This window comes from Bos grunniens, chromosome 26 (assembly GCF_055505025.1).
Source record: "Bos grunniens cultivar Pamir isolate PY7600 chromosome 26, Bosgru_T2T1.0, whole genome shotgun sequence".
Taxonomy (NCBI): Eukaryota; Metazoa; Chordata; class Mammalia; order Artiodactyla; family Bovidae; genus Bos; species Bos grunniens.
In genome coordinates this window covers 34,438,847-34,456,054 of record NC_141190.1, presented here as the reverse complement: position 1 = coordinate 34,456,054, position 17,208 = coordinate 34,438,847, and the positions used below count along the sequence as shown (strand labels likewise).

General features: G+C 39.7%; 1 protein-coding gene across 5 annotated transcripts in view; it reads right to left on the bottom strand.

Moving 5' to 3' along the window:
* Window positions 1–17,208, bottom strand: part of TDRD1 (tudor domain containing 1) — a 55,264-nt gene that overhangs the window by 4,272 nt on the left and 33,784 nt on the right. For 4 of the 5 annotated variants that reach the window (XM_086377734.1, XM_086377735.1, XM_086377737.1 and 1 more), the window contains exons 17-25: window positions 16,429–16,539; window positions 15,549–15,719; window positions 13,442–13,717; window positions 7,936–8,055; window positions 6,674–6,790; window positions 4,125–4,292; window positions 2,724–2,951; window positions 2,037–2,083; window positions 1,868–1,955 (exon numbers count right to left, since the gene is read on the bottom strand). In XM_086377734.1, the coding sequence (XP_086233860.1) occupies window positions 1,868–1,955; window positions 2,037–2,083; window positions 2,724–2,951; window positions 4,125–4,292; window positions 6,674–6,790; window positions 7,936–8,055; window positions 13,442–13,717; window positions 15,549–15,719; window positions 16,429–16,539 (1,326 nt within the window). The remainder of the gene's footprint in view (window positions 1–1,867; window positions 1,956–2,036; window positions 2,084–2,723; window positions 2,952–4,124; window positions 4,293–6,673; window positions 6,791–7,935; window positions 8,056–13,441; window positions 13,718–15,548; window positions 15,720–16,428; window positions 16,540–17,208) is intronic. The other variant, XM_086377738.1, reaches the window with a different exon arrangement.

The window sequence follows — 17,208 nt, the reverse complement described above, 5'->3', positions numbered from 1 at the left end:
ACTAACAAAAGTCCATCTAGTCAAGGCTATGGTTTTTCCAGTGGTGTATGGATGTGAGCGCTGGACCATAAACAAAGCTGAGCACCGAAGAATTGATGCTTTTGAACTGTGGTGTTGGAGAAGACTCTTGGGAGTCCCTTGGATAGCAAGGAAATCCAACGAGTCCATCCTAAAGAAGATCAGTTCCGGGTGTTCATTGGAAGGACTGATGCTGAAGCTGAAACTGCAATACTCTGGCCACCTGATGCAAAGAACTGACTCATCTGAAAAGACCCTGGTGCTGGGAAAGATTGAGGGCAGGAGGAGAAGGGGACAGTGGAGGATGAGATGGTTGGATGGCATCCCAAAACAATGGACATGGGTTTGAGTGGACTCTGGGAGTTGGTGATGGACAGGGAGGCCTGGTGTGCTGTGATTCATGGGGTCACAGAGTCGGAAATGACTGAGCGACTAAACTGAATTGAACTTCAATATATTTAGAAACAGAAAACACTGGTTTCACCTGAACTTGTATATGCAACACTCAATAATCCTATGGGGGAAAAAAACTTATTTCAAAGATAAAAAGATAAAAGCACATACAAGTTAATCAACTTGATTAAAAATATGATGACTTGGTGTTAGGACTAAATGCCAGAAGTTTATGTCATTGCATGTTCCCCAATCTATGAAATTTAAAGTATCATCAAATTTCCGATTTTAAACTCAAGTACACAAAACAGCTGTTAGTATAAAAACAGTGTATTAAAAAGGATTGAAAGTTGGAATTGCAAGTTAGCATTTATTTTAAAAAGTAAGCCAAAACTTGTGAAGTAAAGTCAATAAATCATCTCAAAATCAATCATGAGAATCAAACCTGATGATCCTACATGAATGACAGTTAGCTTAGAACTTAGTCATACTTTCTCAGAAACAGAAAGAAAACAACTGTGCGTTAACACATGGAGAATACATGTGACCCCGGTAGGTACCTTCTTAAGAACTGCTACACTCACAGAGCCCCAGAGAGCAGGAGGACCTCGGGAGCTCCTTGCAATGGTCAGATACAAACTGCACTTTAGCCTGCCAGAGTGCAGGAATTAAGTCAAAGTTTCTTGCTTTTAGTTGAAATTCTATCAATTCAAAGTGCCAAGAAGGACAACTTCATTTTGACCAGAAGTCCTAATTCGTTACTGATCCCAAAACACGTTCCAAGGGTCATCTCAGATCACAGCATCCCAGGCAGAAAAAAGAAAAAGCAGCAGCAGCAGCAAGGGAACCACTATTTAAAATCCACTATGGGTTTGCCGATGACTGATGGCAGATTCGTGTTAATGTATGGCACAAACCAACACAACACTGCAAAGCAATTATCCTTCAATTAAAAAGAAAGAAAAAATAAAACCCACTGGTGGCATCTTTAACCTCTAGAGTCACCGTAGCTAAAGAAGGAAGAATATGCTTTGTTCTGAAATGAAATCCATCACTGCAGCCCATTTTCTTGACTCAGAACTTCTTCACAAAAAGTGTTAACCATCTCCATAGGAGTGTGTACAAGGAAGTGTTAATTTCACTCTAGACGCAAAGAATTTCAGGCTAAGCTTGATCTCACGACAATTTTTACATATCCCTGCACATACCATCATGAGCTTTCTCTATGTCAAGCAACTGTGAGGACAGGATGGCCCTGGACTCAGTTCCATAAGCAGTGTCAAAGGCAGGCTACCAAACAAAACCTAGGAAGACGGCAGAATCATTATAGCCAGCCCTCCGATCCTCAGACCACAGAGGACAGCACAGCCTCTAAACACATACTCTGCCCTGAGAAAAAGACAGGTGAGGTCCTGTTGGGGGTTGCCTAAGAGAAAAAACATCAAATTTAACTTACTTTTTAACAATTTTTTCATTTCAATAAATTTATTTTGATTGGTTGGATTGTTTAAAAGGAAGAGAAGAATTTGCTCATGCTTTTCAACCTGAGGGTGAGAAAGAAAATAGTGTTATTTCATTCCTTAAAATGTTGGGAGTATAATTTCACTTTAGGGAAATTCACCCACTTGTTTCTGTAGCTTCGTGCAGCAGCAGTTCATCCTGTCTGCCGTTTCTAAAAGCAAATGCAAAGAGCTGTTAGATCTCTTAGCTATAAATAACAGGAAAAAAAAAAAAAAAACCTGGAGTTTGAACATACACAAGCCTGCCCCGCAGGGCAGATCCTTTCCAACCACAAAGGAGTAGATGGATTAAACCTTTCATCGGCGCTTTAATGTTACCTATTACTCTGTCCTGGGTTCTACCCAGTGAGTGCCCTCATCCTTCCAAGGTTTCAGGTCTTGCCTATCCTGCACAGTGTATCTCTTTCTGGTGGAGATCAGGCCTGCCTAATCATCTTATGAAATAACTAGTAAGACCCAGTCTCAAGTATACGAGTTCTTCTCACTTTGATCAGGATCAAAAGGAAGTGGGAAGTAACTCTGAATGCTTGACCTTTTTAAAGCTTGGAGCATTAATGCTATGGACAAGGTTGCTGAGCCTGATATAAGGAAAACCTAGACTGGGAGGCTGGATTCCTTCCAGGCTCCTCTGAGGCGGCAACATGAGTCAGTACCCCACTGCAGGATTCACAGAAGAGGACGACAAAGGGAACAAACATAGCCGTGAGAATACAGATCAGACCTACTAAACTGGGTACATCTGTTCCTGGTCACACTTACATCTGTTATTAACTAAACTTGAGAAAACAATACCTGTATTTACAGCAGCTGGCTTTTTAGATGTGATGTTTTTTGCCAGACCATACATCACCAGCTTATCAGCTATATTGATAATACCATTCTCGGAACACTTCTCAACTGACACCGTGTGGACATTCTTGATAACTCCTTTTACAGAAATCATTACATTCTGATTCAACATGAAATTCTTCAGTAGCTCTATCATTAGGTGAGAACATCTTCCATTCAATTCCATTAGTCCTGGAAAAAAATTGAGTATTAATCAACAAGTTTCTAAAATATAATATTTAACTTAATTGTCTAAGGATAATAAACAAAAGGCTCACTGATTTTAGCTAGCTTTAGTTACATATGCTATAATGTACAACTGCTGCTGCATTCAAATAAATCAAACTTGACAAATATTCCTCAATCCCTATTATGTGTCAAGCACTAGTGAAGAGAAAGTTGCTTAGTCGTTTCCTACTTTTCGTGACTCCACGGACTATACAGTCCCTTGAAATTCTCCAGGCCAGAGTACTGGAGTGGGTAGCCTTTCCCTTCTCCAGGGGATCTTCCCAACTCAGGGATCGAACCCAGGTCTCCTGCATTGCAGGTGTATTCTTTATCAGCCAAGCCACAAGAGAAGCCCAAGAATACTAGAATGGGTAGCCTATCCCTTCTCCAGGGGATCTTCCCGACCCAGGGATCAAACCAGGGTCTCCTGCATTGCAGGCCGATTCTTTACCAGCAGAGCCATCAGGGAAGCCCTGTCACGCACTTAATTTAGATCTAAAAGCCAGAACACTGACAAATGTCTACCTGCGTGGACTTCTGTTCTAATGGGGGAAGCAAACAATGATAAAGAGAATTTTCTGAGTCAAAACCAAAGTAGACTACGAGGCGGTCTGTTATTATCTGGTGGAACCTCTAGGTAAAGAATATAGGAGTAAGAATAAAAAGCTACTTCAGCATTTTGGTTCCTTTTGTTCAAATTCCAACTGAAGGGTTGAATAAATATGCAGATATACATAAGAGTACGAATAGTAAGGTAGCCCAAAACAGTGTCATGTGAACATCTCTAGTCTGCAACAAAGTAGAAAGACCCCCACAAAAGAGGTCAGAGGAGTGACCCCAGTTGGTCCTGGCTCTGCCACTTACTACCTCTGCAACCTGAGGCCAACCAGAATCTCTGAGCCTTGACTCTTTGACACTAATCTGTGAAACCAAAGATAGAACGACTGAATATAATTTTTGTGAGAATGAAATAAAGAATAAAAGACATGAGTTTTTTTTTTTTTATATAAACTCTGCTTGATATTTAGAAATCTGGACAGTTACTTAAAATACCCATTTGTTTCAGACTTAATGCTATAGAAGAAAGAAAAAAAAATCCCACAGACACCCATACTGGAAAGTGATTTAATTGTCTACCGTCAAGGGAACACTTGATAATTTGGAAAGGAAGCTCCAGGTGCCTGGCAGAGATGGGCTGCACTCTGCAGAGAGGCAGGGTTTCGATGTTTCCATAGTCCACATAGAGCACTCTCACGTCGGCATCTGATGTCCCCAGCACGATGGCACGGTACCAGCAATCATCGCCTAAAAACGGAACGGAGTCTCAGGTGAGAAGTTACATTCAATGAGGCCCTCCTCCCTTAAGGTGGTTATTCAGTTACATTGACATCACTTGGAAATCCACACCAAGATTTCTGGTTTCATGCCAAGGAGTCTAGATTAAATACAAGCATCACCTCTACTTCTTGCAGATTCTACTGAAAAGACAGTTACAGGACTGAACAGAAAAAAAGGCTAAAACCACAAGGATAGAGAACAAGCGAGAAGACAATGTAAGGTTGGGAAGCTGGAAAGCAGATACATGAATGGAAATGACTTAGCAGAGCTCAACTGAAGCTGCTGTAAGGAAGCCAAGAAGCGTCCCAGTTTGCATTTCAAATCCCTAAACAAGCAAGGCTCAATAACTGGTGCTACTCATTCAAAAGTAGGAGGAAAGACGGAACTGAGATGGTGACTGAATAGTGGAAGCAGAGGTCCTTCCCCAAGACATGTATATAAACTTTAGTTTATAAACACACTACACATAATAGCTACTTTTAAAGGCGCTGAAGCTTTATGATCAGCTCTGTGTTTACATGCTTTAATAACACTTAGAAAAGTCCCCCTTTCTAGGTAACGGCTCTACCCACGGGCAGAAGACTAGTTTCTTCTCCAGAGAGGACGAACCAGAGACTGTGGACTGGGGAACATGAGGCAGAGCAGAGGATAGAGTTTACAAGATCCCTGTCAGGCAAGTCACGCACTTCAGGCAGCAGACAACCATCTCAAGCAAAAGCACTTCAAGACACCAGCGTGAGGACTTCCCAGTGAAACAGCAGAGCCAGCCCACAGGGAAGCCCACCAAGCAGACAAGCTCTGCCCCCACTCAAAAGAACTTCCAATTAGCTTCTTAGCGCCTCACCTTATAAAGATAAAACAGCAAAGGATGGCCAAATAGAAGAAGAAAGAGAAGACCAGACCAAACAAACAGGATCTCGAGGAAACAGAGGCCAAGGACAGAGGGAACCATGAAAATTAAAAGAATATGACCATCCTCAGAGAAATGACCTTCCATCCTTAGAACAGGTACAAGGAAGTGTTAAAACCACACACTTGAGAAACATAAAAACTACTGAAACAAAAAAACTGTGGTATTAAAAATGAGGTAAGAAAGGCTGGAAGAGAAAACTGAGGAAACCTCTTGAACAGAACAAAAAAGATGAAATAGCAGAGGAAATTCAGCAGAAGAGTTTAAGCCCAACATTAGAAAACCTGGGCGTTCATAAAACAGCAGAAAACGAAAGGAAGGAATAAAAAAAATTCAGGAACAAATTTCAAAACTAAAGCTCATAAATTTCAAGACTAAAGTGCCCACCCGCTGAGTGCTCGCTCAGTACAATGGTGGAAGGAAAACCAGAGCTGGGGGAGGTCCCTGGTTAGGACCCCACACCTGCACCGTCAGGGCCCGGGTTCGATCCCTGGTTGGCGAACTAAGATTCCACAAGCTGTGTGGAGTAGCCCAGAAAAAGAAAGAAAGAAAACCAATGCTAAGTCACATCATAAAATTCAAAACTCGGGATGAAGAGATTACCACAAGTTCCAGAAAGAAGGAAAAAAATATGTACAGAGTTTGGAGAACCTCAATGACATCTACCTCTCCACCAGCAACACCTACAGCTAAAAGACAATATAAAAGCAACACCTTCAAAAATTTAAGGGGAAGATGATTTCCAACCTGGAATTCTATCTATAGGTAAGCTATTAAGAAACTATTAGGGTGAATACTGTTTCAAACATGAAACATAACAGAAAACTTATTTTACACATACCTTTTCTCAGCTTCCAGAGGATGAGATATACCCAAATATTAAGAGTAAATCAAAAGTAAGGGATCCAGAAAGCACATTGAAATGAGGAAGGGAGACAATCTTGCAACAAGAGGAGGGGTGGGAGAGAAATCCAAGCAACAGAGGGTTGGCGTGATGGTGACGAGAACCTCCAGGAGGACAGCTCAGGTCCCAAAGACAAGCAGTCTAGACAGGAGCTGGCAAAAAGGCCAGGGCTGCCTACAATTATGACAAAAGTTGATTAAGTACATAAAGTACTCTTGGATAGAATTTTTACCAGTGAGAGGACTGGAGATCATTACTGAAAGTATACAGAACACAAGTAACAAAAAAAAAAGGCTGCGAAAGTATTTATAGTGACTACATGGCTAGGCTGTGAACCGCTTTTATGCAACCCTAGTATCGTAACACAGAATACTTATCTAACCAAAAATTAGGACACATTTCTACCGGGAAGAAAACAGAGGGAAACTGAAGATCCAACTATCATATAAAACAAATAGAAAATTAAATACTTTTAAAAACTGTAAGTCTCATGTTTTAAATGCTCACTGTTCTGGGTAACAGAAAGAATCTTACTTGTATATCTGGCACAACACGCATCTCCAATTTTCGGTGTATAGGGTGATCGGCTTTTCTGAGCATTGCAATATTCTAACAATTCGGCCGTCAATACGCTCAGTTTTTCCTGATCTTCTAAAATATATATATAAAAAAAACAATGTTCTATGAAGAAACTTTCAATGCCAATATTTATAAAAGTATATAAAAAGGAAGATCAAGTCTAAACTCCAAAGATCCTGTATATTTTTAATATTTTAAATATTAATATTTAAAATATTTTGATTTTTACTATTTTAAAACATTTCTGTTTTAAAAATAGATAAAACCACTAGTGGGTACCCTGTGGGGAAGGGACGCAGTACTGGGAGGGGCAAGAAGGAAGCCACCGGTGGGCTAATTTGTTGACCAGGGTGGCTAGCCCAGTGTGCTCATTCTACAAAAGCTTATGATATCAGGCTACAGCTTTACAATTGTTCCATGAACTTGTCAGTGTGTTATAGGTAAGAAAATGAAATAAAGTACTTCCAATTCATCACACCATATGTAGCTGCCGCCTGAGCCCATGCTTCCTACTATACAGTATAAAGATGATTGTTCCTAATACAGAGAATAAATTTAAGAGCAGTTATTATCACCACAATTCTTGGTTTGATCACTTTAAAAAAAATTTCATTTTTAAGTATCTGCAAATTATTCTGAATAGCCAACTTGTACTAACTCAGCTTCTGAACTACAAGGATAAACTCAAATACACTGACAAGATAACTGAATTGTAATCTTTCATGAAACAAAAAAGGAAAATTAAAGTCAACATTTATATGCTACTCTTCTTCACAATTAGAGGCACTGTAAAACAGTTCTCTAAATTCCTAAGACTCAGTAACATTGTGATTAAAGAGTGATTTCAAAGTACTCTTTCAACATATCTAGAACAGAATTCAGTTCAAATTCTCTCAATGCTCGTAGAAGGTTAGGTTAGTAAGTATACTTTCATACAGACAGTACCTACTTTTAAACACGAAATTATACAGTAATCAAGGACACTGCCTTGTTATAAAAAGCTGCAGATGATCAAGACCAGGCAGAGTAGAGACTGAATGCAGGGCATGTTCACATCTGTTTTTAAAATCAGATTTTCCTTACATATTACTATGATCAATTAAAACACTGAGTGGAAAAGAAATCATCACTTCTTCTCTGGGTCACTTTCTAAGGAGTTCAGTTAAGTTCATTCTACAATTAACAGACTAGCATAAATATGTCTCAAACTTTCTTACCTGCTATTTCATTTGGTAGAGCATAAAACAAGTTTGCATTTGTGATTTCTAAAATGCATGCTTGTACAGTTTTATTAACTGGCAATTCTATTGTACTCCACTGATCAGCTGAAGACATGGCTGAAAATACACGAAATACAGTCCTCTCATGAAACAGATAAACTTCAGTATTCAACACTCCCAAAGTCCCAAAATGAAAATCTGTATTTTCCAAAAGACTTTGTTTAATATTAGGGACTCTAGTGTGCATTACAAAAAAGCTCAACCTATATAACAAGAATGCTTAAACTATGACACTCATATAGACTATTTTTATTTCTATAGTACATTTAATTCTTAAAATTTACTCAAACTTTAAGGGATACATAGCTGTATGATGTACGTGTTTACCTGACAAGTAACTACATTAAAAATGAGTATAGTGTTCAATAAAACCCTGTTTAAATAAACATTCAGTTCAGTTGCATCCAATTCTTTGCAACCCAATGTACTGCAGCACACCAGGCCTCCCTGTCCATCACCAACTCCCAGATTTACTCAAACTCCATGAGTTTACTCATGTATTTGAGTCAGTGATGCCATCTAACCATCTCATCCTCTGTTGTCGCCTTCTCCTGCCGCCTTCAATCTTTCCCAGCATCACGGTCTTTTCAAACATGTCAGTTCTTCACATAAGGTGGTGAAAGTATTGGAGTTTCAACTTCAACATCAGTCCTTCCAATGAAATTCAGGACTGATTTCCTTTAGGATGGACTCGTTGGATCTCCTTGCAGTCCAAGGGACTCTCAAGAGTGTTCTCCAACACCACAGTTCAAAAGCATCAATTCTTTAGCTCTCAGCTTTCTTTATAGTCCGACTCTCACATCCATACACTGGATGTGGACCACTGGACCACTGGAAAAACCATAGGCTTGACTAGACAGACCATTGTTGGCAAAGTAAGGTCTCTGCTTTTTAATATGCTGTCTAGGTTGGTCATAACTTTCCTTCCAAGGAGTAAGCGTCTTTTAATTTCATGGCTGCAGTCACCATCTGCAGTGATTTGGGAGCCCCTAAAGATAAAGTCTGTCACTGTTTCCATTGTTTCCCCATCCATTTGCCATGAAGAGATAGGACCAGATGCCATGATCTCAGTTTTCTGAATGTTGAGGTTTAAGCCAACTTTTTCACTGCTCTTTCACTTTCATCAAGAGGCTCTTTAGTTGTTCTTCACTTTCTGCCATAAGGGTGGTGTCATCTGCGTATCTGAGGTTATTGATATTTCTCCTGGCAATCTTGATTCCAGCTTGTGCTTCCTCCAGCCCAGCGTTTCTCATGATGTACTCTGCATATAAGTTAAATAAGCAGGGTGATAATATACAGCCTTGACGTACTCCTTTTCCTATTTGGAACCAGTCTGTTGTTCCATGTCCAGTTCTAACTGTTGCTTCCTGACCTGCATACAGATTTCTCAAAAGGCAAGTCAGGTGGTCTGGTATTCCCATCTCTTTCAGAATTTTCTAGTTTGTGGTGATCCACACAGTCAAAGGCTTTGGCATAGTCAATAAAGCAGAAATAGATGTTTTTCTGGAACTCTCTTGCGTTTTCAACAAGATGTTGGTAATTTGATCTCTGGTTCCTCTGCCTTTTCTAAAACCAGCTTGAACATCAGGAAGTTCACAGTTCACATAATGTTGAAGCCTTGCTTGGAGAATTTTGACCATTACTTTGCTAGTATGTGAGATGAGTACAATTGTGAGGTAGTTTGAACATTCTCTGGCATCGCCTTTCTTTGGGATTGGAATGAAACTGACCTTTTCCAGTCCTGTGGCCACTGCTGAGTTTTCCAAATTTGCTGGCATATTGAGTGCAGCTATTTGTAAGGCCTCCTCAGACAGCCATTTTGCTTTTTTGCATTTCTTTTTCTTGGGGATAGTCTTGATTCCTGTCTCCTGTACCATGTCACAAACCTCCATCCATAGATAATCAGGCACTCTGTCTATCAGATCTAGTCCCTTAAATCTATTTCTCATTTCCACTGTATAGTCATAAGGGATTTGATTTAGGTCATACATGAATGGTCTATTGGTTTTCTCCACTTTCTTCAATTTCAGTCTGAATATGGCAATAAAGAGTTCATGATCCGAGCCACAGTCAGCTCCCGGTCAAGGAGAGATAAGAAGGCCTTCCTCAGTGATCAAGGCAAAGAAATAGAGGGAAACAATAGAATGGGAGACTAGAGATCTCTTCAAGAAAATTAGAGATACCAAGGGAACATTTCATGCAAAGATGGGCTCGATAAAGGACAGAAATGGCATGAACTGAACAGAAGCAGAAGATACTAAGAGGAGGTGGCAAGAATACACAGAACTGTACAAAAAAGGTCTTCACAACCCAGATAATCACGATGGTGTGATCACTCACCTGAGCCAGACATTCTGGAATGTGAAGTCCAGTGGGCCTTAGAAGCATCACTACAAAGCTAGTGGAAGAGATGGAATTCCAGTTGAAGTATTTCAAATCCTAAAAGATGACGCTGTCAAAGTGCTGCACTCAATATGCCAGCAAATTTGGAAAACTCAGCAGTGGCCACAGGACTGGAAAAGGTCAGTTTTCATTCCAATCCCAAAGAAAGGCAATGCCAAAGAATGCTTAAACTACCGCACAATCGCACTCATCTCACACACTAGTAAAGCGATGCTTAAAATTCTCTAAGCCAGGCTTCAGGAATACATAAACTACGAACTTCCAAATGTTCAAGCTGGTTTTAGAAAAGGCAAAGGAACCAGAGATCAAATTGCCATCTGTTGGATCACTGAAAAAGCAAGAGAGTTCCAGAAAAACATCTATTTCTGCTTTATTGACTATGCCAAAGCCTTTGACTGTGTGAACCACAATAAACTGTGGAAAATTCTGAAAGAGATGGGAATACCAGACCACCTGACTTGCCTCTTGAGAAACCTATATGCAGTTCAGGAAACAACAATTAGAACTGGACATGGAACAACAGACTGGTTCCAAATAGGAAAAGGAGTACATCAAGGCTGTATATTATCACCCTGCTTATTTAACTTATATGCAGAGTACATCATGAGAAACGCTGGGCTGGAGGAAGCACAAGCTGGAATCAAGATTGCCAGGAGAAATATCAATAACCTCAGATACGCAGATGACACCACCCTTACGGCAGAAAGTGAAGAACAACTAAAGAGCCTCTTGATGAAAGTGAAAGAGGACAGTGAAAAAGTTGGCTTAAACCTCAACATTCAGAAAACTAAGATAATGGCATCTGGTCCTATCTCTTCATGGCAAATGGATGGGGAAACAATGGAAACAGTGACAGACTTTATCTTTAGGGGCTCCCAAATCACTGCAGATGGTGACTGCAGCCATGAAATTAAAAGACGCTTACTCCTTGGAAGGAAAGTTATGACCAACCTAGACAGCATATTAAAAAGCAGAGACCTTACTTTGCCAACAAAGGTCCGTCTAGTCAAGGCTATGGTTTTTCCAGTGGTCATGTATGGATGTGATAGTTGGACCGTAAAGAAACCTGAGCACCAAAGAATTGATGCTTTTAAACTGTGGTGTTCGAGAAAACTTTTGAGAGTCCCTTGGATAGCAAGGAGATCAGTCCTGGGTGTTCATTGGAAGGACTGATGTTGAAGCTGAAACTCCAATACTCTGGCCACTTGATGTGAAGAGCTGACTCATTTGAAAAGACCCTGATGCTAGGAAAGATCGAAGACAGGAGGAGAAGGGGACGACAGAGGATGAGATGGTTGGATGGCACCACCAACTTGATGGACATGGGTTTGGGTGGACTCTAGGAGTTGGTGATGGACAGGGAGGCCTGGCGTGCTGTGGTTCATGGGGTCGCAAAGAGTCGGACAGGACTGAGTGACTGAACTGAACTGAGTGCAGCACTTTCACAGCATCATCTTTTAGAATCTGAAATAGCTCAACTGGAATTCCATCACCTCCACTAGCTTTGTTCGTACTGATGCTTCCTAAGGCCCACTTGACTTCACACTCCAGGATGTCTGGCTCTAGGTAAGTGATCACACCATCGTAGTTATCTGTGTCATGACATCTTTTCTGTATAGCTCTTCTGTGTATTCTTGCCACCTCTTCTTAATATCGTCTGCTTCTGTTAGGTCCATACCATTTCTGTCCTTTATTGTGCCCATCTTTGCATGAAGTGTTCCCTTGCTGCTAAGTTACTTCAGTCGTGTCCGACTCTGTGCGACCCCATAGACGGCAGCCCACCAGGCTCCCCCGTCCCTGGGATTCTCCAGGCAAGAACACTGGAGTGGGTTGCCATTTCCTTCTCCAATGGATGAAAGTGAAAAGTGAAAGTGAAGTCGCTTAGTCATGTCCGACTCTTAGCGACCCCATGGACTGCAGCCTACCAGACTCCTCTGCCCATGGGATTTTCCAGGCAAGACTACTGGAGTGGGGTGCCATTGTCTTCTCCGAAATGTTCCCTTGGTATCTCTTAATTCTTGAAGAGAGCTCTAGTCTTTCCCATTCTATTGTTTTCCTCTATTTCTTTGCATTGATCATGGAGAAAGGCTTTCTTATATCTCCTTACTATTCTTTGGAAATCTGCATTCAAATGGGTATTTCTTTCCTTTTCTCCTTTGCTTTTCGCTTCTCTTCTTTTCACAGCTATTTGTAAGGCCTCCTCAGTTAGCCATTGCGGTTTTTTCCATTTCTTTTTCTTGGGGATGGTCTTGATCCCTGTCTCCTATACAATGTCACAAACCTCTGTCCATGGTTCATTAGGTACTCTATCTATCAAATCTAATCCCTTGAATCTATTTCTTACATCCACTGTATAGTGATTTAGGTCATACCTGAATGGTCTAGTGGTTTTCCCTACTTTCTTCAATTTAAGTCTGAATGTGGCAGTAAGGAGTTCATGATCTGAGTCACAGTCAGTTCCTGATTTTGTTTTTGCTGTCTGTATAGAGCTTCTCCATCTTTATCTGCAAAGAATATAATCAACCTGATTTCTGTATTGACCATTTAGAGATGTCCACGTATAGAGTCTTCTCTTGTGTTGTCAGAAGAGGGTGTTTACTATGACCAGTGCGTTCTCTTGGCAAAACTCTGTTAGACTTTGTCCTGCTTCATTCTGTACTCCAAGGCCAAATTTGTCTGTTACTCCAGTTGTTTCTTGACTTCCTACTTTTGCATTCCAGTCCTCTATAATGAAAAGAACATCTTTCTTGGGTGTTAGTTCTAGAAGGTCTTGTAGGTCCTCATAGAACCATTTAGCTTCTTCAGCATTACTGGTCGGGGCATAGAGTTGGATTACCATGATATTGAAAGAATAAACATTAAATGGATTACTGTGATATTGAATTCAATAAACATTAAACTGATTTTAATTACCTATTACTAATCTACTTCCACAAATGGTATTTCTACAGGAAAATCCGGTCACTTGAAATAGCACAATTTTCATAGCCTATAAAAGCAAAGGAGAACACAAATTTAAATAACAGTTTAAAAATGTTACCTTGAAGCCCCGAGGTATCAATCTGAAGGTCATGCTTATCAACAGGTCTGGTTTTTGCTAAGTCTGTATGTGGTGAACCAGCTTTTAAAACCAGATGTTCATCAATCAGAATATCACTAATGATTCTGGGATAAGAAGTGGAAAGGTCAGTGAGTTCAATCCCCACTCCGTTTTCAGTGATTTCAACCACTTGGGCTTGGAGTTTTATCCTGGCAACACACGTCTGAAATCTTGCTATGGCTTCTTTACTCCAGTGTTTGTTTCTAGGCTGTATACCTGACAAATAAGAACAGCATTAACAAGAACTCTGTGCCCCAAAGCTACATTTTTTGCCTCAATAACATCCAGCACTCCCCTTGCCAAGTTTCCCATTCAGGTCAGTGATTTTGCATATCTTTTCTCAACAGTCAATTATACACCTACATCCTCTGTGCCTGTGCTGCAGATAATGCATCTGCAAATACACTACTGGGGTTTTTAGGAGACTCAGGGTCTGTCAGACTTTCCTCACTAACTTATCTTCACCTGACATTTTTCCCAATAGGCAAAAACAGAATTACTGTTTCTAGAAGCCATCATTCTTATATTCACAATCATGAGTACCAATTATTATGATTTAAAAAAAAAATACTTTCACATAATTTTCCAATGATAATTTTAAAATGTCATCTTAGATTTGAAACCAAAAATTATTTTTCTAGGATAACTCTGACTTACACTCTAATTTTCATAACAGTGATTCTCAAATGTGGCTGTGCATCTAGATTACCTAGAGGGCTGGTGAACACAGATTTCGGGGCCCCGCCCTAGAGTTTCCAGTTAAGTAGCAGGTCTTGGGTGGGGACTGTGAATCTGCGTTTTTAACAAGTTCTCATACTGATACTACTCACTGGTTGTAGGGTGGGAGGGGATCACACTTTAAGAAGCACTGACATAAAACATGGTAATTGAAAATATAATCCAAATCATACTCGGTGTAAAATAAGTAAAAAGAAACCAGATAGGCGAAAGGAAAAATAAAAGGCATCTAACGCTTCCATACATGACTATTAACATTTTTGTATGTGACCTTCCATAATCTTTACATGCATATGGAAATACTCACATGCATATACACTCGTAATTCTTTTATAAAGAAATTTTATAATACTAAAAACGTATAAAAATAATATACACATATAAAAATTTTATAATATAAAAAATTACTATGTTAGGCACTATTCAGTGCTTTATACTTTATTTCTCTTTTATTCTTAATGTCTTTTCGAGGGAAGTACAATAATTCTCCAGATGAGCAAAAGGAAGCCCATCGTTTAACCAGCTTACCTAAGATCTCACAGCAAGCAGGCAGCAGAGGTGGTTGCAATCTGTTCTCTTAACCATAATACTACCCTGCATCTCTTTTATAACTGGCTTCCTTCGCTTAATTCATGAACTACTCTTCATGTCAACAACACATATTTAACATTTTAATGACTGTGTAGTAAGAGCAAACATTTAATGGCACTTTCTGAGTGCCAGACCCTGGTCTAAACATTCACTCAATAATCCTCACAACATCCTTGTGAAAGAGGCAACACCACTACCCACTATGGGCTTCCCTGGCGGCTCAGATGGTAAAGCATCTGCCTGCAATGCAGGAGACCTGGGTTCAATCCCTGGGTTGGGAAGATCCCCTGGAGAAGGGAATGGCAACCTACTCCTGTATTCTAGCCGGGAGAATTCCATGGACAGAGAAGCCTGGCAGGCTACACTTCATGGGGTCACAAAGAATTGGACGTGACTGAGTAACTAACACTTTTACTACCCACTATATGGATCCTCATTTAACCGAGGCTCTATTTCTGGCTATTTAGGTTGTTTAGCCACTATGAACAGTAGTGTAATGAATTTCCATGTAGGTGAACTTGGTGAACTCATAAGACTGTTTTGGGGGGATGAATTATTAGAAGCAAAACTGCTAAGACAAAAGGCTAAAATACTTGAGGCTATTTGAAACAAAATAGCTTACACAAAATATTAAAATTAGAGATATATTAACACTGAGAAGTTTGTGTAATCTAAGTATTAGAAGACAATTGAGAAAATTTCTCATTTTGCATCATACCTACTAACCAGCACTGTATCCCTTGAAATGGAAGTTTTAGAAACTTGGATGGGATCATTTGAAGTTCATCTGCAGTAACTTCTTCAATGTTTCCATAATCCACAAAATGTACTTTAAAGTTTCCGTTTGGTAAGATTTCCTTGACCAAAGCCCGATACCAATTATTGTCACCTAGATTTAACACAAAATTTGTAACATGGAGTATTTCTCTTCTATTGAGATTTGAAATTTTTATTTTGAAAAAGACCATCCTTTGTCTAAAGTAGCTAATAAATTTGTTCTTTTTCCAGATGTTACCTTTAGCTCATAATTCAGAAATTTCAAAATTCATTCTTAGAATTATCTCCAAAGTTTTTATAGCATCACACTTTTACATCTACTATAAAGATTTCATTCATAACCTAACCAGTAAGCAGAATATTAAGAAAAGACTTAATAAACTTGAACATATTTGTCAAACTGGAGGACATAATTCTCTTATTGCTAATTGAGACTGTTTTACCTGTTACTTGGTAAATAATATAAACAGAAAAACATGCAATAAAATTAAGGGATTTCATCAAATATATTTTCAAGATAAACATGCAAAGGGTAACCAGAAGAAACAATGACTCTGCAGTGAACAGGTCTCCCTTTCATTACTATCAGAAATTCTGCAAAGAAAAGCATTTGACAAAGTTAAGTAGGAAAAGTATCATTTGGAGTCTCTTGTTGCAAAGAGAGAAGGGAGAAAACATAAGATCTTAAGCATTCATTTAATTTTGATTATGAAAAATATCTGCCTAAACAACAGGAAGAGAATACACACTAAAAATGAGGTTTGAATGTCAAGAAAAAAAAAGATTCTAATATAGTCAAGATTGTGCCAACTGCAACTTACCTACAAAGAAAGCACAACAAGGTTGCCCTATTTCTGCCTTAAAATCATTAGGCAACTTCTGCTGGCAATATTCTGCTAGTAAGTTGTTCAAATCACTGAGTTCCTTTAGGGCTGAAAGCACAACACACATACGGCATTTAACATTTTTAAAACATGCTGAGTAGCAGACTTTCCTTTAAAGCTGGAAAGTGTTTTGATCATAAAAATCCAGGTACATCTCCAGACAATTATAAAGCACACCAAATGCCTTTCCCTTTTCCTTATTAAGAACTTGGGCAAGTCAGTCATTATTTAGTTAACAGTTAATATTCTCGGTAAACCCCATACCAACAATTCAGTGGGCACGGAGCCGCGATGACGGCATCGTTGTCAATATGCTAGAGCGTGGGCTTCTGCGTGTATACCAGGAAACGGCGGACAAGCCTGCACAGAAAGGAAGTTACACACAAGCTGTCCTGAAGGGGCATATATGAACCGCCACTAAATGGGGGGTGCAGACAGTGTCTGCTAAGGACATTCAGAGAGGTGGGCTCTGCACACCAAAGGTCTCACAGAGAAATCTCAAAGGAGATGGCTAGGAGAGGGCATTCCAAAAAAAGCAATGGCTCTGAGGCAAAGCAGCCAAAAACACTTGGTGGGAGCAGTCTGGCAGAGAAGGGTGGAAAGGTGAGCCACTGAAGAAAAGTACCAGAGATGTGCTTAGAAAGACACAGGCCATGGAGAACTTTAAAAGCCATGTTAACGCTATACAAAGTAAATGGAAAATATCTTTTAAACATG